The sequence below is a fragment of the Pituophis catenifer genome, unplaced genomic scaffold, assembly GCF_029215685.1.
Source record: "Pituophis catenifer annectens isolate HBS135680 unplaced genomic scaffold, rPitCat1.0.hap2 SCAF_1, whole genome shotgun sequence".
In the NCBI taxonomy this organism is placed as follows: Eukaryota; Metazoa; Chordata; class Lepidosauria; order Squamata; family Colubridae; genus Pituophis; species Pituophis catenifer.
This window is the reverse complement of record NW_027256881.1, coordinates 70,919,926-70,944,022: the sequence shown is the minus strand read 5'-3', so window position 1 is coordinate 70,944,022 and position 24,097 is coordinate 70,919,926. Positions and strand designations below refer to the sequence as shown.

At 41.0% G+C, this 24,097-nt stretch overlaps 2 protein-coding genes across 3 annotated transcripts in view; one reads left to right on the top strand and one right to left on the bottom strand.

Moving 5' to 3' along the window:
• Window positions 1-14,953: 14,953 nt before the first annotated feature.
• Window positions 14,954-20,544, bottom strand: EXOC8 (exocyst complex component 8). The gene is made up of 2 exons (XM_070950911.1): window positions 18,970-20,544; window positions 14,954-17,597 (listed from the first exon to the last, which is right to left on the bottom strand). Exons 1-2 carry the CDS (start codon window positions 20,527-20,529, stop codon window positions 16,989-16,991), a joined length of 2,169 nt encoding a protein of 722 aa, XP_070807012.1. The 5' UTR covers window positions 20,530-20,544; the 3' UTR covers window positions 14,954-16,988.
• Window positions 20,545-20,841: 297 nt separating this feature from the next.
• The window catches only part of SPRTN (SprT-like N-terminal domain), a 7,534-nt gene continuing 4,278 nt past the window's right edge, over window positions 20,842-24,097 (top strand). For both annotated transcript variants that reach the window (XM_070932564.1, XM_070932563.1), the window contains exons 1-3: window positions 20,842-21,112; window positions 22,146-22,245; window positions 23,246-23,374. In XM_070932564.1, coding sequence (XP_070788665.1) covers window positions 20,874-21,112; window positions 22,146-22,245; window positions 23,246-23,374 — 468 coding nt within the window. In that variant the 5' untranslated portion in view covers window positions 20,842-20,873. The remainder of the gene's footprint in view (window positions 21,113-22,145; window positions 22,246-23,245; window positions 23,375-24,097) is intronic.

Below are 24,097 nucleotides of genomic sequence, written 5' to 3'. Positions count from 1 at the left end.
GCTGCGTTCATTTTTAAACATATAGTACAACTTCAGTTTAAGAAACACGAACATTCCGCTTGTTCTTAAATGTTCAGAGTTGCTTTATTCTTCTGTGGCCGGTATTGAACTCTAATGTGTCTTTCAGAGTTCAGTACACTAGCCTTTTGTTTAACAGGATGATCAGCTAGCTGTTGTGCAACACCCCCACCCCTTGCCCCAGTACAGTATCAAGTTAAACCATTTTCTTGCGATGGCGAAATTAAAGAGACTTTGTTGGCGACGTGACATTTCTATACCGTACAACGAAAACCTGTTTATGTGTAAGATCTATAGATTTCTTTCTGAAGATTTTTGAATACTGTACTTGAACCTTTGATATGGAACAATACACAAAAAAGAAAGAAATGTGATTCAAATTTAGGGACGGAAGCCAGCAAACAAAAGTTCAGATCCTAGGATCAGGTCAGTGGTGGGTTCCTCCCGGTTCGGCCCCGTTCTCCTGAGCCGGTAGCGGTGACGATATGACATCACCGAACCAGTTCTGCCCCCCGCGCCCCCACCCCCCCATGCCCCCCCACCCCTGCGTTATTCTTACCTTTTATTTGGCCCCATCCCCAATCTATTGCTGCCTCCTGAGTCCCAGCTGATGGCTAGAGGGAAAAAAACTCTTGCCACGGGCTTCAAAGGGCCACCCTACAACTGATCAGTGTTAAAAGAAAACAAATGAGTAGACCAGTGCCTGCAAAAATACATGAGTAGATCAGTGCCTGCAAAAATACATGAGTAGATCAGTGCCTGCAAAAATAAATGGGTAGACCAGTGCCTGCAAAAAATAAATGGGTAGATCGGTACAGCTCTGCAAGCAGTTAAAAGCCTGGTAGACCAGTACCTCTGCTAAATCCTAAATAATTGTCACATGGCCATTAACCACACCCACAAAAATAAGCTACGCCCACAGAACCGGTAGTAAAAAATTTTAGAACACACCCCTGGATCAGGTCCAAGTGTACAGATAGCATCAAAGGAGTTTTTTAGATTCAGTTATAGTTATAGACTAGGATTAATATTTGATCTCACTTCTAATGTTAGGTAGAGACTACACTGGTTATCCACTGCTTATGTGGCAACACAAATTAGATTCGAACTGCAAGCAAAATAGAGCTTCTTATTCACATATTAATTTATAATAGGATCGGGCCTGGTGGCTCAGCAGACTAATAGCATTGTGATTAACACCAGCTGTCTGCAATTACTGTAAGTTCGAATATCACTAGGCTCAAGGTTGACTCAGCCTTCCATCCTTTCTAAGGTAGGTAAATTGAGGACCCAGTTTGTGGGGGCAATAAGCTGACTTTGTATAAATATACAAAAGTATGAAGGCTATTGCTTAACACATTGTAAGCCGCCCTGAGTCTCCGGAGAAGGGCAGCATATAAATCAAATTTAAAAAAAAAAAGATTATATCACAAAGTTTTAATATTTGTTAGAATCCCTGTGTCTGAGTTTTTCCCCCTCTTCAGGACACATTGCAGGGAGAGCTTGTAGCTTTTACATTTAAGAATCTGAATTAGGAATCTTTATATTTATTTATTTAATTATTAACTATTCACTATAATGACTAACATAAAAACAGAATAATATTTCTTCTTTCAAAACTAGCAACCTCCATCCATTTATAATGAGCAGGACAAATTTCCAAAAGTAGCGTGTGTTGGCTTGTCTCCATCTTTGGTGAAATCAAGTTGCAGTTTGTCCAATGTAATACAATCAATGCTACCCTGTTTCCCCCAAAATAAGACCTATCCAGATAATAAACCCAGTCGGGCTTTTGAGTGCATATGCTAAAATAAGCCCTCCCCGAAAATAAGCCTTCCCCAAAAATATTTAAATGCATGCACAGCTGGTCCCTGCCATTTCCTCTGGTTAGGGTTAGGGAAACAGAGCTGGAAATCTGGTAAGATGGCAAGAGGAGCCCTGTCTTGCTCCACTCACCCCAAAATAATAAGACCTCCCTGAAAATAAGGCCAAGCGCTTATTTCGAGGTCCAAAAAATATAAGTCGGTCTTATTTTCGGGGAAACATGGTAGATAAAAAAAGTAGACCATATATTTTGTGGGCATTGCTTCTCAAAATTAACTTCTGAATTTTAGAAATGTTGTTGTAATGGAATTTATGGATTATATGATGTTCAGTATTTGGTTTATTGATTCATAATCAAACAGACTTCTGGGGTTTATACAATTTAGTCAAATATGCTTGCTTGAATCACAGTTTTACCATTATATTCTTGTCTTCGCATCCACAAGAATTCCCAGGGACACAATACTGAGATGTGTTTTTCACCTTCAAGTCTTGTTGTGTTGCCTACTTTTGAGAGGGACGAGCAAAGAATAATGAGAGTGTACACCAAGAGTGTATACTCCCAACAAGGTGTGAAGATCACCTCAGCTGCCAAGCTGAAGCAAGCAGACACCCATACCAGATAGCAGCGTTATAAGATGATAACGGAGGCAAATTAACACTGAGTGATAATGGAGAAAACATAATTTCATGCTGTGCAGGAGGAAGGACCGAAAACCCACACAGACACTTTACCAAGAAAATTTTATGAATCATGACCTAGCTCTCTTGAAAAAAAGGAAAAGTCTGCAAGGGAAGTGGAAGGAAAGAGAAGAAAAGGACAATCAGAGAATCACAAGGCTGGAAGGGACTTTATAGGACAGGTCTTCTAGTTCAACTCCCTGCCCAAGGAAGGAACCCTTATACTGTCCTGGACAAATCGTCAGCCAATCTTTTCTTGAAAACCTCCAGCGATGGAGCACCCACGATGCCAGGAGGCAAGCAGTTCCGTTAATTAATTGTTCTCACTGTCAGGAAATTCCTCCTCATTTACAGCAGCGAGGCTGACAGCGTCAATTACTTCCGTCATTCAACCTACATAGAAGCTCTTCTCTGCATTCTGAACTGTTTATATATATATATTTTCTGTTAGTAGTATCATACAGTGAACTAGGGTTACTCTTGCCGTAACTCTGTATGGTAAAATGAACACTTTTTGATTTTTGGTTCAATTTCAATCAATCAGCACTTTTATTTATTTATTTACATTTCAGCTTAAACAATCAGCTTGTGTGGAGATACTGATCACAACATAAGCTTTTGCTTTTCTGCTTCTTTCATGTCTCCTGCAATTAATCTGCTATTTATAGAAGTTGTAATAAAAATTTCCAAGTGGGCAGCTCTTTTTTTCCTCCCACTAAGATACCATGGTGTTCGGCACAGGTCTTAAGCCCTATTTGTCTGGCATTGTGGCTATTTCACTGAATGTGTCGTCAACGCCTTGAATTTTTATCATCCATTTACATGAAACCGATCCATAGTTAAAGTAGCCTTTATGAACATTTCTTTGAGGTGAAAAGAAAGTGGCAAAATGCAAATGAGTTGACCATATTTTTGTTGACCTTTATTTTCTCACAGAAGTCAAACTGGCATGTCAAAAACTCTGAGATATACTTGTATCTAGGCAATTCAGGATGCAATTCAATGTTATATCTAAACCTTATTTCTCTTCCCAAATCCGTATTTCAATCATATGAATATTAAACCAAAATGATCGACCAGGACACAAGCCCAAAATATGTGTTAGTATAGTGTTAGTGGAAGTACTACACTTCCAGCATACAGATGTTGAAACCTGAACATTTCTTGAAAATCCTCTTAAGGTCCAATAAATATGGAAAATAATATTTTGTTGAACGAATGGCATTTATAGATCATAGAATGTGAGTTTCACGTTCTTTAAAACTCCGACCCATTACAGGACATTGCAGCTCTGGAAAAGGCCATCCACAGTATTGCTATCACTGGCATCAGTGGGGGATGGGCAAGGGAGGCCAGTGAGGGATGGGCAAGGGAGGTCAGAATGATGAAAGCAACATCATAACATCTCATTGCAAGCCCCACCCCTTTCTCTTTCTGTTATATCATCCCAAAGAGGTGGAGCTTGCAGACTGAGTGACTCTGCTTTTGACATTCTGATGAAAGCAGTGAGATCTTCTAAGCACTTCCAGTTACTTTTGTAACTGTAAATACTATGTATCCATGTTCTAGAACAGGGGTTGGCAACCTTAAACATTCAAAGAGGCACAAAGGTCCTAATCGGAAGCCCCCGTTCAATTCTGGAGCCGACCGGAAGTCCGGTTCCCCCATCATAGTCTCCTCCTAGCGCGGCATTCTTTTTCCTCTGCTGACCGGAAGTCTGGTTCTCCCACCATAGAGTCTCCTCCTAGCACAGCATCCTTTTTCCTCTATCTGTCCTAACCGAAAGCCCTATCAACTGTGGAGCCGACCTGCAACAGGGAGCCGCAGCAAAGGGATGAAAGAGCCACGTGCGGCTCCAGAGCCGCAGGTTGCTGACTGCTGTTCTAGAAGAACGAGACAGACAAGTTTCAGGTCAAGAAGAAAACAACGAAAAATAATGTGCACCTAAAATAAAAGGCCAGATCTCAATAGCAATAGCACTTAGACTTATATACTGCTTCACAGTGCTTTACAGCCCTTTCTAAGTGGTTTACAGAGTCAGCATACTTCCCCCAACAATCTAGGTCCTCATTTTACCAACTTCAGAAGGATGGAAGGCTGAGTCAGCCTTGAGTCTAGTGACTTATTGGAATCAATTTAGTCAATAAGGGAAGACCATAGTTCTCCTCTTCTTTTTAGACTAAGCATTTCAAACATTTAGGAGTGTCTGTTTTTTGAAATTATTCCATTATATTCACAGCAATAATCTTAAAAGTATACTACTTTTTGAAACAAAAGCAAGAAGAAAGACTAATCTTGAATGCACCTCAAAGCAGCTTTTCAAAATCCATATTAAATCTTATCCTGATATGTAAAAAGTTGCAAGGATTTATTATAGTACTGATAGGGAGATCAAGATAACAATTCTAAGCTGCTCATAGCAATTTATCTTTACACTAAATTGGAATTAAACTAGAATTGTAAACCCACCAAAATTCAATTCGATAAGGCTATTCTATAAAGCAGTTTAAGCACTTCTTTATTGTGAATAGATAATTTTGCAATTAAGTAATTAAAATGTAAACCATGATATAAGGGGATTTAAGAATATTGCCCCAATGTACAGTTTTATCTCGATTAAGTAATCACTATATTCAAGATTTAATCTACTGTCTCTTTCTTGGGGTCATGTGCAAAGACATCAGTTGAATCCAGTGAGTGATGCTTAGTGGACTGACAGCTAAAATTGCCCAAATGGTTTTCGTTTCCATTCTGCCAGGCAAGCAGTTTATTAGTTCCCATTTAAGTGTCAAATTATGAGACATTTTCTGGTTATCTCTAGTTACCTTTTTTCCCTTCCTAGCATTTTCCTGCAAATGCAGGATTCACTTAAGATTATTTTTGTTAATCAATTGAGTATTAACTCATTGTTTGTGACAGATGTTGACCAACCAGTTTGTTGTCTCAGCCGGACATAGAGGGCTGAGAGCAGGGGTGGGTTCTACTTACCTTTACTACCAGTTTGCAATGGGACCGCGCACACGTACTTCTGCACATGCACAGAAGCTTCTGCACATGTGCAGAAACTTCCTGATGACCTCTGGGTCGGTGGGCAGAGCCTCCCTCCAGTTTTACTACCGGTTCTTGTGAACCGGTCCGAACCGGGGGGCAACCCACCACTGGCTGAGAGAGAGAGTGACTGGCCCAAAGTTATCCAGCTGGCTATCATGCCTAAAGTGGGACTAGAACTCAGTCTCCTGGATTCTAGCCTGGTGCCTTAACTATTAGACCAAATCACTAGACCAGTTGCCACTCTACTTAAACATAATTAACTGTCTATAGCTGAAGCTTGGGGGGATGTGGTGGCCTAGTGGGCTTGTTGACTGGAAGGTTAACAGTTTGAGACCCAAGTACTGTGGGATGGGATGAGTTCCTTGTCTTGCCCCAGCTCCTGCCCACTTAGCGGTTCAAAAGCATGCAAATGCAAGTAGATAAATAGGTACCACTTTGGTGGGAAAATGACAGTGTTCTGTGTGCCTCAATACATAGTCATGCTGACCAGATGACCATTGAACTGTCTTTGGGCAATGCTGGCTCCAGTGGCTAGGAAACGGAGATGAACACTGCCCCCTAGAGTTGAACACGACTGGACAGGGGAAACTTTACCTTTTTAGCTGAAGCTTGCTTTTCTAATTTAAAATATTTGCTGAAATAGTAAACAGCTGAATGACCCAAGCCCAGATTAAAAATAGTTGATGTTAGTGGCTAATGAATGTCTATTAAATCAAGCCTGCCAACCAAGAGCCTTCTAGTCATCCTGATTGGCAGTTATTATCCAATTGCTCTAGAGGACACAATACAAGGCAAAAATGGCTTAAATTGTAATCCTAGCCATGTTTACTAAGAAGGAAATTCCCCTAGCTTCTTCTGAATAAATATATTTGTGAGATGGGTGGGAATAAACTGCAAAATAATGGCATGGAAGATTTCATATATAACTTTTAGCATATAAGATTTTGCATATAACTTTTTATTAGAAATTTTAAAAAGAAAGGTAAAAAATTAATACAAAGTAATATAAAACAAGGAAGATAAAACACAAAGAAATAGCTTCAATAGAAGCCAGAACATTTTTCTAAGGACTGACTGATAAACAATTAGAAAAAAGCCATGGAACAATATTTCAATAATCATATCATATTTCAAGATATGATTATTGTGTTGAGATTATTATATACACAGAGATGGAATGGTTTGATACTACCCACTATGGAGGAATGGTTGCTGAAATTGACCGGTTCTTTCTGAGATACATTAACTTCTTTGATGAGAGAAGAGATATCTACATTTTGGGTGACTGGAAATGTCTTATGCACTTTTTACCTTAAAAAATGAATTTGTGATTTATGGCTTTGATGATTATAGAAAGAGTATCACAATGTAATTTAGAGACAGAGGTTAAAATATAACTGCTGTGAAGAATATTGGGAACTATTTCTTTGTATCTTTTTTCTTTCTTTTTTCTGTTTTTCTTTAGTTTTTCTTTTCTTGCACTTTGGCTTTTACTTTGCTTTCATTCTTTTTTTCCCCCTCTTTCTTACTTTATAAAAGCATATAAGATTTCAGATCTAAGGAGAGAACTATTTCACCCCCATTATCCTTCCGAAAGACTTTCATAAAATAGAAACTACCATGTGAACCTGTAAAAAACTGCTAATTAGTATAAAATCATTTTATACTAATCTTCTGATGGGGTGGGGGTGTCACCCTTGCTGCTTTTCCCCAAAACCACTTAGTGGCTATGATGCCTTCACATATACAAGAATAAAATAAAAATATTACATAAAATAATTTTAATCACATAAAAGGCTGGGCAGTGTTCCAAATGCAGTCTTAACATAAACCAGCCATGTCCAACCTGTGACCTCTGCCTGCATTCAGTCCTGGACAACTAACAATGCAGCCCCATGTTATAATAAAAAAATACTAAAAAGGAAAGTTTGTTATTTATATACATTAATTATATATTTTATATGTGACCCAAGACAATTCCTCTTCACTCAATGCGGCCCCTGCAAGCCAAAAGGTTGGACATCCATGACACAAGTATTCTAAGTATTGGCAGAAAGCCTCATTATAAAACTTTCAATACCTATCAGAGATGTAATGGTCGATGGAAGGGATGTCTACCTTTACTGCATCTATCGGATTATTGGCCATCTACCAATTATGTTACTCTCCTTTATTTACTTCAATCCTACTCAAGATAGAAAGTGGGCAGGTTTCATCTTGAGTACACAAAAAGCAGAGTGAGGATCCAAAGGTTAAAAAAAAAAAAAAAGACACAAAAACATGGAAGAATACCAGGTCACCAAGGAAGAAACCATAAAGATAGTTCAGAATGGTAAACCGCATAGATACTGATCACATTATTCCCTTTCAAGGTAAACAGTGTTATGCAAAGCACAGGAGAGGGGCATGAAGTAGTAGGCCATACTGATTAAAATCATGAGGAAAGGAAACATACAGGGGTGAAATCCAGCAGGTTCTGACAGGTTCGGGAGAACCGGTAGCGGAAATTTTGAGTAGTTCGGAGAACCGGCAAGTGCCACCTCTAGCTGGTCCCAGAATGGGGTGGGAATGGAGATTTTGCAATATCCTTCCCCCAGGAGTGGGGAGGGAATCTGGATTTTGCAGTATCCTTCCTCTGCCACACCCACCAAGCCACACCATGGCCAACAAGCCATGCCCACAGAACCAGTAGTAAAAAAAAATTGGATTTCACCACTGGAAACATAGGGTTTTTTTTTTAAAGAAAAAAAAGGTGCAGTGGTGGGGGGAGAGAAGATTGTTAAGAGCTTGGCAGTCAACAGCAATGCATGCAATTTACTCTGGGCAAGTAGCAGAGATCTATTCAAATGAAGACTATGAATTCAATTCACATCCAGTGGGAAAAGCCCTACATTTTGATATAACCACACAGTGTCCCTTCATTACATGTTGGGAGGTCTGAAGCAACCCCTTTCTGAACAATACTGAATTCTGAATATGCCCTGAATTCGGTTCAGTATCCCAATCTGTAAATAACTTAAATGGTTACAATTTATTTTGTTTGGAATTCTGGCTGGGTGGCTGCCCTCTTTGTTTTTCTCCTCTTTCTTAAATAAGTTCCTCTTTTATATCAAGAGACTTAGCCCAATTGTTTTTAAAAGAAAGTCTTCATCAAATCTTTGTCACATGCAGGTCTACGTAGTTCATAGCTTGTGCTTTCATGTGTAAGTCCTGTGTTTCTGGGTATGAGGCCAGAGCGATCAGAAACTGATTATTCTGGCCTTCAAATAAACCAAAAAAAAAAAAAAAAAACCTAGACAGAAAGGATCCATCAGCTGCAGAACCATTAAAGTAGAGAGATTAGGTACTAGCCAGGGTTCAGTGACATAAATTTTACATATCCACTGTCTATAACTTTCAAGGTTTAGTTCCATGATGGCAAACCTATGACACGGGTGCCACAGGTGGCACGCGGAGCCATATCGGTGGGCACGCAAGCTTAGCTACGACACGCATGCATGCACCAGCCAGCTGGTTTTCGGGCCTTCTGGGCCCACCAGAAGTCAGGAAACACACAGTTTCCGGCAGGGTGGATTTGATTTAAATCGAGTTGATTTAAATCATGATTTAAATCACTATTAAAAAGGCTAGATTTAAATCAACTCGATTTAAATCATAATTTTTAAAGAGCAACTGTCATCTCTGCTACTCCTTTGACCCACTGTTGACTCACCGATAGTCCCAGTGTTGCAGAATATACAGCCTCATGCTACATAACTAAGCTCCATTTCATGCTGAATAAACTAAATTATTTATGTATCTTAAATAGAAAACTATCTTACGATAGATTTTTACCCCAAAAGTTTTTTATTAAAATAAATTCGATAAAAATCAAAAAAATCCGATTTAAATCAAAAAAATCTGATTTTTTTGATTTTTTAAAAAAAATCATTGATTTTTATCCACCCTGGTTTCTGGCCTCTGGAGGGCCTCAGGCGTGGGTGGGTGGGGAAGGCTGTTTTTGCCCTCCCCAGGCTCCTAGAAAGGCTCTGGAGCCTAGGGAGAGCAAAAAATGGGCCTACCGAGCCCATCGTGCCATCACGTGCCAAAAGTGGGGGGGGCAGGACGCATAGAATTATGGATGTGGGCACACGTGCGTGTGACCCCACCACGCTCCCCCCGCTTTTGGCACACGATGGCAAAAAGGTTAGCCATCAGTGGTTTAGTTTATCGAAGTATTTAATTATCAATTACATTTCATCACCTTTCTCTATCCAAGTCTGGACAGTATGTTTTTGTTTTGTTTATGATTGTTTTATTTGATTTGTATACCGCCCTACTCCCGAAGGACTCAGGGCGGTGAACAGCCAAGCAATAAAATACATAAATACAAAAATTTAAAAAACCAGTTAAAATCAAATTAAATCATTTTGGCCCAGACAAATTAAAACACCCCAATAATTTAAGAACAGATTTAAAATTTATATATTAAAAGAGGGAGGAGATTAGGCCAAGCCTGCTTGATGGAATAAAAGAGTCTTCACAGCGCGGCGGAAGGTGCGCAGATCCGGGATCCTCCGTATCTCTGGGGGGAGCTCATTCCAGATGGTAGGTGCCCCCACAGAGAAGGCTCTCCCCCTAGGGGTCGCCAGCCGACATTGTTTGGCTGACGGCACCCGGAGGAGTCCCTCTCTATGAGAGCGTACTGGCCAGTGGGAGGCTATTGGTGGTAGTAGGCGGTCCCGTAGATAACCAGGTCCTAAGCCATGGAGCGCTTTAAAGGTGGTAACCAAAACCTTGAAGCGCACCCGGAAGACCACCGGGAGCCAGTGCAGCTCGCGCAGGAGAGGTGTCACATGGGAGCGCCATGACGCTCCCATTACCACCTGCGCAGCTGCACTCTGCGCCAGTTGGAGCTTCCGGGTGCTCCTCAAGGGGAGCCCCATGTAGAGAGCATTACAATAGTCCAGGCGGGAGGTGACGAGGGCATGAGTGACCGTGCGTAACGAGTCCCGATCCAGAAAGGGACGCAACTGGCGAATCAGGCGAACCTGATAGAAAATCCTCCTGGTCACGGCCGTCAAGTGCTCTTCTAAAGACAGCCGTGAATCCAGGAGGACGCCCAAGTTGCGAGCCCTCTCCATGGGGGCCAGTGATTCGCCCCCAATAGTCAGAGATGGCGTCAACTGACTATATCGGGACATCGGAAACCACAGCCACTCGGTCTTGGATGGGTTGAGCCTGAGCCTGTTCCTCCCCATCCAGATCCGTACGGCCTCCAGGCACCGGGACATCACTTCAAGGGCATCATTGGGGTGATCCGGGGTGGAGATGTACAGCTGGGTGTCGTCAGTGTACTGATGGTACTCCACCCCGAAACCACGGATGATCTCGCCCAGCGGCTTCACATAAATGTTGAACAGGAGAGGCGAGAGGACCGACCCTTGCGGCACCCCACATATGAGGGGCCTCGGGGTCGACCTCTGTCCCCCTGTCAACACAGACTGCGACCGGTCAGAGAGAAAGGAGGAGAACCATCGCAACACAGTGCCTCCCACCCCTAACTCTTCCAACCGGTGCAGCATGATACCATGGTCGATGGTATCAAAAGCCGCTGAGAGATCTAACAGGACCAGGACAGAGGAGCACCCCCTGTCCCGAGCCCTCCAGAGATCATCAACCAACGCGACCAATGCCGTTCCCGTGATGTACCTGGGCCTGAAGCCCAACTGGAACGGATCCAGATACGTTGTTTCATCCAGGTGCTGGGGGAGCTGTTTCGCGACCACACTCTCAACAACCTTCGCCACAAAACAAAGGTTGGAGACCGGACGATAATTTACCAACATTGCCGGGTCCAGGGATGGCTTCTTGAGGAGAGGCCTCACCACCGCCTCTTTCAAGGCGGCAGGAAAGACACCCTGTAACAGTAACAGATTGAAGGATTAAAATTGACCTGATAAATTATCACTACATTATAGCTATCTCTGTTACAATAATATCATACTACTAATATATAAAAATGATTGCTATCATGATGTCCTCTGCGTTGCAAGCTAGATTTAAACTGTATCCACTAATTTTTGGCACGTTTTTACTTATTCGGCTGCTTTATTTTAGAGGGAGAAGACTGCCACCTGCTGCCCAAATCCATCTATTGCCTGTATTTGATTCAGCCACTGCCAATGACCAGTGTTCATACATGCTAATCTATAGTTAAGAGAATAATTGTTTACTGAATTAACCCAATTGCTTGAACTGTAACCTGTAATGCTGGTTGAATTTGCAAAACACTCTAAGCCAGAGATTAACCAATGTTTTATCCCAGCATGAAGTAGCCAATGTCTTAAACCACAGGTGACTGATTGGGGATTTCCAAACAACCACCCTGGAAACTCTTAAGATGATGGGAGAAAAGTCAGACTAGCTCAGTGCATGCCAAGATTTTCCACAGCTGATACTCAAGGGTGTCTGGCTGAGCATAATTATCAGAGGTTGCTAGTTGTTGCTGCCTTACAGTTCCTAGGAACTATAATCAAGAAAGGATTGCTGGGAGTTTAGTTCAGCAGTATCTGACGTGAGGCAGGCTGCCTAGTTTTCTTGCATGTAGCTATTGATAATTTATTTTATTATTAATCACCAATATAATTATGTAGATCAATAAGTAATCTATACTGAGCAACTGTGGATATCTAAGTATTCTAGATATATGTTCTTTTAAAACAAGGATGGGTAACTTGAAGCCTTGTCTGACCATGATCGCTGAAAATTGGCAACAAGGTTTTCTGCCATTATGAGGGAAACTTAACATGCATAGAGAATATTGCTAGGCCTCCAAACTTTTCCAAAAAATCCAGGAAAACATGCAAAATATCTTGATGCAATTTACTATTATCTCCATGGTAACCCTAAATGTGGTCATACCAGGGGTGGGTTCTACTTACCTTTACTACCAGTTCGCATCGGGAGCGCGCACTTCTTCTACGCATGCACCAAAGAAGCTTCTGCGCATGCACAGATCAACTATCATGACGTCTGGGTTGGTGGGCGGAGCCTCCTGCTGGTTTTACTACCGGTTCTTTCGAACCGGTCCGAACCAGGGGCAACCCACCACTGGGTCATACGCAACCAAAGGTTACCTGAAGTTATCTTAAATTAACATGCTAAAAAATTTAAAATAAGCATTGCTCCCTATCTTCTCCTGTTTTTTTTTAAATTGCAAATATCACACTTTAATTATACCAAGGTAAAATGCCTTAATTTTGATCATTTCATAATATCCATATTACAATATATAATGGTTTATCCAGTATTGTAACTTATTATACAACCACAGGAATAATTAAAAACTAACCAACCACAAAAGTTATCTGATTACACTTTGAAGTTTGCCATGAAGGAAATACCCTGAATTGTAATTTGTGAAAAAAGTACACTAATATGGTGGTTTTGTGCTAGCATTTCTGAATATAATTGTATATTAGCCAACATATCCACACATTTTCCAGGATACAGTATCCTGAGCCAAATTAGAAGATTATGAAACAAACAAGAATGAATAATCCCGTATTCTCAGAGATACCAATATATAGGTAACAACAGAACTGTTTTTTTTTTTTTGTATGTTGAATGTGAGGATAAAGTTTAGAGAAGAAATTATGTTTTGAAAATCAGTCTCTGAAGTGATATTCAGAGCGATTATTTCAGAGTTTCAAAACTATTAGAATTAAAGCTGTGCCCTACAGCAAAATACTGCATATGATAAATATGTATAATTTTCCAGTTAATTGTCTCCCTAAGCAGTTATGATGATCAAATAAATAGGTATCTGATGGACATGCAGTATGATTGAACACAGTTAATTTCATTCATCTGGAGGTTATATAGCACTATCCCTATAAGCATTTAATGTGTCATTTCAGGCTTCAGTGCAAAACATACAGTTAATAGAATCTGACAAGGTTTGTGCCTGATCTGATTAGCAGCTGAGCATTGGGATAATCTGGGTTGCACCGTGTCAGTGATGATGTGTATTCAGCACTCTTAATCCCTGCATCTCACAAATTCATGCATATTAAGAATGCTTCCCATACATCAATCCAAGATCCACAGCATCAAGTCTCCTCTCCAGCCCACCATCCTGGCTAATAGCAATGGATAAGCTTTCTCTCCATAAAGGCATCTATTCCTTTCATAAAGCTGCCTTTAAAAAGGGTCTCTCCTATCATTTGTGAATTGAGATTCTGTGGGCATGTTACAGACATTTCACCAAATGGCAGGTTGGTCTTTCACAAAACAGCTGCCATAATGGACAATTACAAAATTTACTTATTTTTTCAAAAAGGCTAATAAGGTTGCTGTCTCTTGCTGCCTTTAGGATCTCTACCCATCAATTTTACCTTTTTGTGTGGTTGGATAATCATGGTTCCTTACATAAAACATGGATGGCAGCCAACCTCCATTTTTTCCCTAAATGTCTTAAGCCTGAATTTTTTTTTACACTTGGAAACAAAATGATACTGAAAATTAGTGCTTTGCAACATTAGCAAGCTTCTTTTGGGCTTTGATTAACAAAGAGCAAATGCCAGTATTTAAAACTCTTCAATTTCATCCTTCGGATCAAGTTTGAGTGACTAAATATAAAAGCAACCTTATTATATGCCAGAGAAGTTTCTTAGGTGACCTTGGATCAATCTGTCTCAGCCCAGCTTACTTAACAGGGTTGTTACTGTGGGGAAAAATAGAAGGGGTGCTAAGAATGCCAACTTACTTGTTTGTATTAAATAAAAAAAAAAACCCGGACATTGGGCAGTGTTGCCTTTCATTAGGTCTGCATGCAATTTAAGGGCATGTCATAAATAGAATAAATTCCTAAATTTCAACTATTTAGTATTGTTCAGATACTTATATCTGCCCTAAAAACTTCTCTCAAATTAAATTGTAGCTTCTTTGGTCTGCTGAGGCTGCTTATAAGCACAGTCCAGAGAAACAATGTCTTCTTATCTATACAAGAGGCATGAAACTGGTATAACCCTCAGCATTAGGGCTTTTCTTTTCTCGTAGCAAATAAAGTGGCAGAATTTAATTGTGTCCTTTGAAATACAGGCCTATATATACCTCCAGTGCATATTAGATTGGTTATGCTCAAAGCGTTTTTATACCTACATTCCTCTGGAAAAAGAAGATGCAGATATTCTGTTAAGAAATGTTTTTCCATGATGATCAGCTAAAACAGAACATGTATGACAGTCCCACATTCGTAGTTTGACTCAAACTTTACTGAAATGTGAGGTAAGAATAACCTTGCCTCTTTTTTCTGGAGTATTTGTTTAAATGGCAAAGTCAATTCACCCAATCTCCATTACACAATTTTAAAGGCCACAACATAGTAGTAGCAAGTCTTTAATATTTTCAATGTAGCATTTCATTTTACATTCTACTGAACATAATGTTTTTTTTTTCCAACAAATTGGAGCACTTCCCTGGAGTTATTAATTCTGGCTTAGTACTCATTAGATAATTATACTACACCAGTATATTTTTGATAGGGATTCCTTCAATAGGCATTTACCTTGTACAGCGTATTTATTCTCAAAAAAGAGAAACAAATCTAACCCTCTACCCATATTAATACATAATTACTGTGGGCGAAACTATGGAAAAAACTACTACAGTTTTACACCTTGAATATTGCCTGGGTAAATTTTTACTTTTTTAACTCAGGTAAACCTCCATCCAATTTCTTCTTGCAATGCCTTAAATACTTCATCCTTCACTACTTAGTTGTATGTGGGTGATTTTTCATATCATGGAATTTTCAGGGAATCAGATTTATTAACATTGTAAAATTGTTCTCCATTTCTTTCCAGTTTTCACTGCTCAGTGGATCAGTGATGACCACATAAGGACATAATGAACTGAATAAATTATGTATCTTCTCTCAAATTAACATCACTGTTTGCAATTGAAAGGATATGTGTAGATGGGTACATGAAAACTAGATCAAGCACAATTTGTTCTTTAGTTAGTTATAGCACTTTCCATTTCTAAGAAGAGTTTCATTTTTTAAAGTAGATTTGGCTTCAATGAAATCAGGAAGCTGTAGCAAAATTCACAAATAATGCCACGCTTACCTTTTTGAGACAACTATTATATTATTTGAAATTATTCATGTTTCACCTGCTGAAAATTAAAAAAGCAAATTTTATACTTAAAGTAGCATTTATTATTGCCAAAAATATGTGTACAATAGAAATGCTAGCATTAAGAGTGCAGATCCCATGCTGAATGATAGTTTTCAAAGAATTTTTAAGCTGGATCTTTTTGAACTGAACTATTGACTTTTTGTAGCATTTCCTCATCATCCGAGAGGGATTCATGCAAGACTGCTTTGTTTCCTACACAATTTCTGCTACTTTAGAAACAAAGGAAAATTGTCTGATACTAAAGATACATAAAACGTTTCATGCAGGATATAGCCAGCTTTAGAAGGCCAATGCCCAAACTGATATGCATGTTTTGGCATGATGGACTGTGAATACCAAAGGAGTTGTTTTGTTTCAGGCAGAAATGATTGGGGTGGGGTGGGGTGGGGAGGACACATGACAGGAACCCTGGCACCTGAAAGGAAGGCAAATCCTGGGCCAATCAGTGAGAAAGGCAAGGCAGTGCTACATGTCATTGTGGAATGCCAACAATGGCAAAAGAGAGGGAAGGCACCAGGAAAACGGAGGCAAGGGCCACTGGTATATGCCCTACTAGAACACTGGATGTGGCTTAAAGGAAAAGCACTGGAGAAAGGGGTGGCACAGATCTCCCCTCTTTCCTTTCCTCCCTTTGGCTGCACCCAATATAATGAGACATGGTTTACTGGCAAGCATTGAGGGAGAAGAAGGGAAAGAGGAGTAATACATGCTATCCAACCCTATTTGGCCCACTTGGATTTTGTTCCATCTGAAATCCAGAATAACCAAAGCATTCTGGGTTTGGGTTCTGCTCAAACAGCTCAATAGGGCATTGGGAATACAGCAGATTGTTTAATATACCTACCCCTACCTAATATGGAGAAATCAATAGACACATATCATAATTTACACTCCTAAAAAGGTCAGAATTTTTTTTCTGGAGCACCTAATTACATACATTTAAATAACATTATTAACATAAAGAGATGTTGTCGTATGTTTTGAAATCTAAACAGTCACTTTCAGACCTTCAAAAAAAGATGTTACTTGAGCTTTCTAACTACAGTATTTGCTTTCTTTTCCTTTTTTACTTGCTGTCTCTTGTATTTGCAGAACATAATTAACTAATGAGAACTTTGCCGTATTTGATAATCATCAGGAGTTTATGTATGTATCTATGTACATACATATCTTTATGTATGTACACAAGTATATACAATCTCTATATGAAAACTACTGAGGCATTACATTTCACACCACTGAGGTAGTACTTTCAGGATTAATACGCATTAGTCGGGAAACATTCCTCAGATCCTGCAACTGCTTAGCAGGCTTTCCAACACCTTCCTCAAATCTTTTTTCCACAACAGGAAGGACAGTTTCATAAAGGAAAGATGCATTTTGCCTGATGAATGCTTTCTTCTCGGGATCTTGTTCACACCGTAAACTGTAATCAACATGTTGGATGGCCACAAGGATTATCTCCATCAGACTTTCTAGCAGAACCATATGCAGCTCAGGGAAATACAACTTGAGAGCGTCCTCCAAGAAAGCCATGGTCTGTTTCGTGAAAGCCACAACAGTGTAGCTAAGATTCACCCAGCAGTCATCTCCAGTGTACTGGTCAAAATTGGTCACACCACAGCTCCTCATTTCTTCTCTAAGCTTTCCTAAGGCTTCAGGGGTCATCAGGTTCATTCTCCTCCACATTTCTTCAGAGTTGCGATGTTTTGTGGCCTCAATTATGATGTCTTTGTAGCTCTGCAGAGCCCCTTTGATATCCTTTACTAGTAGGGCATGAATAATGAAGGTCAAATCCAGACCAATATCGCCAAGTTGCTTACAATGTTCCTTTGCCACCTTCAACAACAAATGACAATATTAATTTAACTAAATCTAAAGATGTTGCACAACACAGAGATGGTAAAATAATCTTCCTATTGGAAACATTAGAGAACACTGAAACATAGTTTTAAACCAAATCTCTGCATAGTATTACAGAATCATTAATAGATAGTCTAATCCAGGGCTGGGCAACATTTTAATCAGCTGACAGCCACATTTCTTGGAAGACTTTGTTGCCAAAAGTCAATGAGGGATGTTAATACCTATTACATACATAATAGGCAGAAAGATGAAGGGGATGATGGAAGGAAAATTATGAACATCAAATATAATTTGAATTCAGAAGGCAATTCTCTTCTTCCAGGGCTTTACTCAATATAGGACACAAATACCTCAAAGTTTGTATAAAGCTCAAAAGAGGCTTTGTGCCACTCAATAAATATGACTAGACATTGCATCATAATTGGAGCCTCCACCTCAAGATGCATTATTTCTGACAAACTTAAGTTTCTTATTTAACACGTGACAGAGGAAGAATGGAATTTATAAACAGTTTAAGCCCCATTCTTGGCTTTTATTGTCCCACCTAATGTTAAAGACAGTTCAGATCTAATCCATGTAATAATACTTATGCTAAAATTTAAGTAAAAATAACAAGTTTGCAGTAACCATCTTAATTTAAAACATATAACTGAAACTTATTTCATACATTTAAAAGAAATGTATTTTCCAGTAATTTAAATATCCCCAATGTTAATGCTAATATGAAATAAAACTGGATAAAAGACAAGTTTCATTTCTATTACTCCCACCATTCAGGTTAACAGAAAAGAGTCTGTATTCCATTTCAGTCTTTTCAGCGATAAAGAGATAAATAAAAACTGGGAGCAGATGGTATGTGCTTTTATCTTGTTTTGGACAAGAGCAACAATAGATTATACAGAGGCTCATCCTTTGTTCTACAAAGCAAAGTGTGCTTTTTCAGGTAAGACAGGATCTGTGGTTAAGATCCAGCTGCACTGCAGAGGCAGTGCATATGACTAACCTGTATTTTCCAAATATGAGACGGCGAGTCTGTTTACCGCTAGCAGAACTGGAAATGAAAATGTTGCTGTCTTCCAGACTTTTTACCAATTGGTCACAGGCATTTTGTTTTGTGTAACAAACAAGATGCTGTATGTGCATTTCTGCTCTCCGGTGTTACATTTATGTGTGTATCTGCATTAGGAGGCCCCAGCATAAATCCCATGCCTTTGATATGACAAGATGGAAGAAGGATTTAGAACTGAGCAGCCACTACATTCCAAAACACTGCCCAAATACTTCTCCCATAGGGATGCACTGACAGACTTTTTTCAGGTTTTTACTCCATTCTCCCTTTACTTACCTTTACACACTCGGCCGCAGTAGATAAACTCTCCTTGCTATCAAACACCTGTTTGCTAAATGCATCTACAAACATCCGCATGGTAGACCGGGCCCAGACCACAAAAGCTGAGTAACACCCACTGTTTCCAGCAAAGTCTGTCTCAAACTCTCTTGCAGTCTCTAACAGGCTGGTAAAGAAGACGTGACAAAGTTTGTGAATATACAGCAACGTGGCGCCCTCAATGCGCAACTGTCGGATGGCTGTGTGAACAGCAGCTTCCCTATTTTTCAAGAAAAGTTCACATGCCTTAGTTGACTGGCCCAAGCGAATGAGCTGAGAAACAGCTCGCCGGGTAGCTCTGGGTCCTCCTCGGAGAGACCTATCCGGAGACAATTCAAACACAAGGACCTCAGTGAGCTGTCGGACTCTTTCATCCACCTTAGCTCGCAACTCTCTAACCATCTGGGTCACAGGTTTGTCACTCAGATATTCCTTCAGCTTATCTAACAAATCAACCGCCCCTTCAAAGTCTCTCTGAGCAATGCAGACATCCAAGTCTTCTGGCAGCTCCTGAATCCATTCTAAAGACAGATCCACCATTTCTTCTTCCGGCGTTGCCTTCTCTTCCTCCTCCACCTCCTCTTCCTCCTCGTCTACTTCAAACGGATTAGTAGTCTCAGCAGGCATTGAGAGAGCCCGCGTTGGGACCTCCTGCTCCAGCCTCCGTTTCTCGCTGAGAACTCGGTTTCTTTTTGCCTCCTCCAGCACTTCCAACCACTCTTTCTTGATCTTGGCATTCTCAGCTTGGAAGATGCGACTCTCGGGGAACATCAGCAGCTTGAACATATCCTTCATGGGGGGGTTGTCCTTGACGTTAACCACCGCCAGCCCATCGAGCGGGTAGAGGGCATCGTAACGGTACATGCCCCGCCGGTTGGGTAGCCAGGCTGCCACCAGCAGGCAGTCGTTCATAAGGAAAGCGTGGACTTTCTGAATCTGCACCATGTGGTCAGCATCGTACTCCACAAGGTCCCCGTTGTACACTAGGTACTTGCCAGGGCTCTCCGGGAGCAGGTCCCGGCAGCCCTCCACTTTCTCCAGGAGGGTGGTGAGAGTCCGCTGCCGGCCTTCCTCGTTGGCCGAGGAGTCCTTGCCGGAGAGAGGCAGGAAAGGGTCGGTGGCGGCAGCTGCAGCTCGCCGGGCTCCCGCGACCGCCGGGTCTTCCCTCTCGCCGACATTGGCCTGCAGCAAGAGGGCCTGGGTGACGGTCTCCATGATGCCTTTCTGCTCGGTGAGGATGTGGCTGAGCTGGTACATCTCGCTCTCCAGGTAGCTGATCTCGCGGGCCGTCTCGATGAACTGCCGGTAGTTCTGGTAGACGTTGCGCTTGAGGCTCTGCGCCGTCTCCTCGCTCAGCGCCTGAATGCGCTGCCGGTGCTCTTGCAGGTCCCGGTCCCCATCCGACTGCTGGGACAGTTGCTTCACGTACTCCTCCGCCGCGTAACTCCCGGATTCCAGTTGCCGTCGCAAACGGCTAGCGCCGCCGACTGCCGCCACCTCCCCGAGAGACACCGCCATCTCTGAGCCGGAGCAGCGAGAGACCCCAAAGAGCGGAAACGAAGGAGCGCCGGCGCCGGAAAAAGAGCCGCTCCCGAAGATCTTCAGGAGAGAGAGTGAGAGAGAGAGAGAGAAGAGCCTGCGGGAAACGTAAAACGTCACGAAACGGCGACGCGTCGCTCTCCGTTTCGCGCATGACCACAAAGGTAGAGCAAGGCTCTAGCTCCGGATGTTTGGGAGAGGTGCGCAAGCGCTTTGCAACCTCGAGGAATGGGGCTTTGCGCATGCGCCAGCTTTGCAAAGCTGCTTTCCGGCCGGTGAATGGCGGCTGTTGGTAGTTCTGTGTGTCGCTTCTTGGAGGCACGATGGACGAGGACTTTTTGCTGGCCCTGCAGTTGCAAGAGGAATGGGAAGCGGAGGACGAGGAGGTGCGGGTTCAGGCGATCCCCTCTGATCCTCCGCGGCCATTCTCGCTGATGGACGATGCCTGGGAGTTGCTGGATCCCAACCCCGACGTGCGAGGCCTCTTTCTGCAGTTCAACGAGACCCTCTTCTGGGGGCGGCTGGCGGCGGTGGAAGTAAAATGGAGCCCGCGCATGACCCTGTACGCCGAAGGAAGCGCCGGGGAGGGAGGAGAGAGGCATCCCTAAACGGGCGCCCTCCAGGGATGGTGGGACTACCGCTCTCGGAATTCCCTGCTGCTTGCAGTCCTGGGAATGGTAGTGTAGAGCAGGGGTCTCCAATCTTGGCAACTTTAAGCCTGGAGGACTTCAACTCCCAGAATTCCCCAGACAGCTGGCTGGGGAATTCTGGGAGTTGAAGTCCTCCAGGCTTAAAGTTGCCAAGATTGGAGACCCCTGGTATAGAGAATATCGGGGTGGTGGGGGGAAAGACTGCTCCGCGGGCTCAGGTGTCAAGGTGCCTTTAGAGCTGCTCCCATTGCCTCTCATGGCACATCTACCCATTAAAATGTTGTAAAATGTAGACTGATGACGGTTTGATGGCTTATGTTTGTTCTGATTGTCAGCTGATCCTGGTAATAGCAATAGCACTTAGACTTATATACCACTTTACAGTGCTTTTACAGCCCTCTCTAAGCGGTTTACAGAGTTGCCCCCCTTTTACCGACCTCGGAAGGATGGAAGGCTGAGTCAACCTTGAGCCTGGTGAGATTTGAACAGCCCAATTGCAGGCAGACGGCAGTCAGCAGAAGTAGCCTGCAGTACTGCACTCTAACCACTGTGCCGCCGTGGTAGGCTTTCCTAGTCAGCCAAGATTTGATTGCCAGATTGCAAGCAGGCACTTTTTTTTTTACCTGACAACCAAGCAGGGCAGGCATAATCATATACATATACTGGTCAAGATCAATGATAGCTGTAAAATTTTTGTACTTGAATCTTGGGATTTTGAGCTACCACAAACGAGCAGGATGAGGTAGCAGTGTGAACTATGCTAATTCAGATTGACAAGTGGGCTGTTTTTAAATACTCTTCTACTTCTCTTTCTGGAAAAATTGTCCTCTTAACTACCGTAGAAAACTAGTAGATCACAATGGATAACTGTTTCAGTCACATTCTGCTTTGGTAGATTTTTGCACTTGGAAAACAAAAATGGATAGCTTCTGCTTTGCCTTCTAGGTCCGCTGGCGTTTGCTGCTATGAAGGTCATGGTGGAATGTGCTCCATCCGACTAAGTGAACCACTTTTAAAATTACGGCCAAGGAAGGATCTCGTGGAGGTATTTGTAGAAAGATGGAATTCTTTCTACAAATTTTTTGCAGCCTAACGTGGTTGAATGCATATATAAACTGTGGAATATATTTTGTCAGTAACAAATCAGATCTTGAAATATGCTTAATAATATAAGGATAATAGTAAGAGATCTAAATGTAGCAAGTAATCATATGAATAGGCAGATCTTTTCTGTGAATAGAGCACTTTGATTGATGCCTTAGTGCTCTTAAGTGCAGCAGTTCAGTACTATATACATGTAATAAAGTAAATAATTTCCTAGGAATTAGCTCTCTCTTGCTTTAAAGACAATGTTTTAATTCTACAAAGATAGAAGAAATAATAAGTCCTGTATTGTAAAAATACCAGGGAACTCCAGTGTAGCAGTATGAGCCTTATTTCTGATCTATAACAATATTTTACTTTCTTATATAATGGGATGAAAAATGTCATATATTGAAAACATAAATCCAATGTCTACTTCTTAGAGACTTTTTCTTCCTCATTATAGCATAATAGTTATTTTGGCCAAGGGCTTCTCTTAGTTATTGGATTCCAAACAAGGAGATATGAAATTCTGTTATTATGAGGATAGAGACACTCTGATCCATGGCCAGTTAGCTAAGACATCTGTCTTGGTTTTTATGAGATCCGTTCTCTCCTCCATGATTGTTTTGTGAGAGAGAAGCAAACTACCTTTCTTAACTTCTTTGGCTTAGCTCATTAATGGGACAAAACAAGTTCAATAGATCTATTTGCTTGGTAACTGCAGACAGATTTACATAGCTGTGGAATAAATGCAAACTAACAACAGTTTTATGAATTCTCATTGTAAATCAAGTACATTTGTACAAACCTGAATTGTAAGCACCACATTTCAAAATTCAGTTCATATTTTTCTTGCCATATGGGAGATAAACCAAAATTGCTAAATTTCTTTCCAAAATATGGATATGTAATTGTCTTTTGTTAGAAACTGGATACTTAAGTAATCTTATTAATTTCAGACTCTCCTGCATGAAATGATTCATGCCCTGTTGTTTGTTACTAATAATGACAAGGATCGCGAGTCCCACGGTCCAGAGTTCTGCAAACATATGCACCGGATAAATCGCTTAACAGGAGCCAATATTACGGTAAAGGCTTTTTGTGATATATAGACTCATTTTCATTCTTCAAGCACAGAATAAGAGACTGCATGATGAGGTGGCAAGCAGTTCGTGATGGGATGGTATACTCTAGCAGAGTTGATATTTTCAGCCAATCCTCAGACTTCTATTATTAGCAGATGTAGTTTCATCTTTTGATTGAGGGCAACTCATCGAAGTGAAAACACTAACCTATAATGAACAGAAAATATGCTTTGAGTTACTACAGATCAATCTGAGTGTATCTAAAAAGAAAAATTGAAAAGAGTGAAAATAGAACTGTAGAGAAAAAAAGCATGAAGCTTATATAAAAAAGTGTTAGAAGATCAATAAATCTCTCAGACAGAATGAATGTAAAATATTTCACATATTTGTTGGGCATAATAGCAATATGATATAGTGTGAAAAAAGTGTGAAAAGTCTGGATATAATAGTAACATGCTGAAGAGATAAATTGAAACAAATGCTATAAATTACATAAAATGAACATTTACAGTTGATTTTTTTCCCCTTTGAATTAGTGCCCAAGGGAAAAAAGGTGAAAGTTAAAAAAATGGTAACATAACATAAATAGGTGGAGTAATTGGAAATAATCACTAAATGTAGCTTGGTTAATTGATTGATTATGTAAGTTATTTCAAATAAGTGTGAAAACTGATTCTGCCTAACAATTGGAAGAATATGATTATTATTCCATATATAAAAGGAAAG

What these genes read in the sequence shown, in the direction of transcription:
- EXOC8 (XM_070950911.1), bottom strand. Translation starts at nt 20,529, where the DNA reads ATGGCGGTGTCTCTCGGGGAGGTGGCGGCAGTCGGCGGCGCTAGCCGT. An exon ending in CTGCGGCCGAGTGTGTAAAG is followed by an intron (nt 17,598 to 18,969) that starts GTAAGTAAAGGG and finishes TTGTTGTTGAAG; the next exon opens with GTGGCAAAGGAACATTGTAA.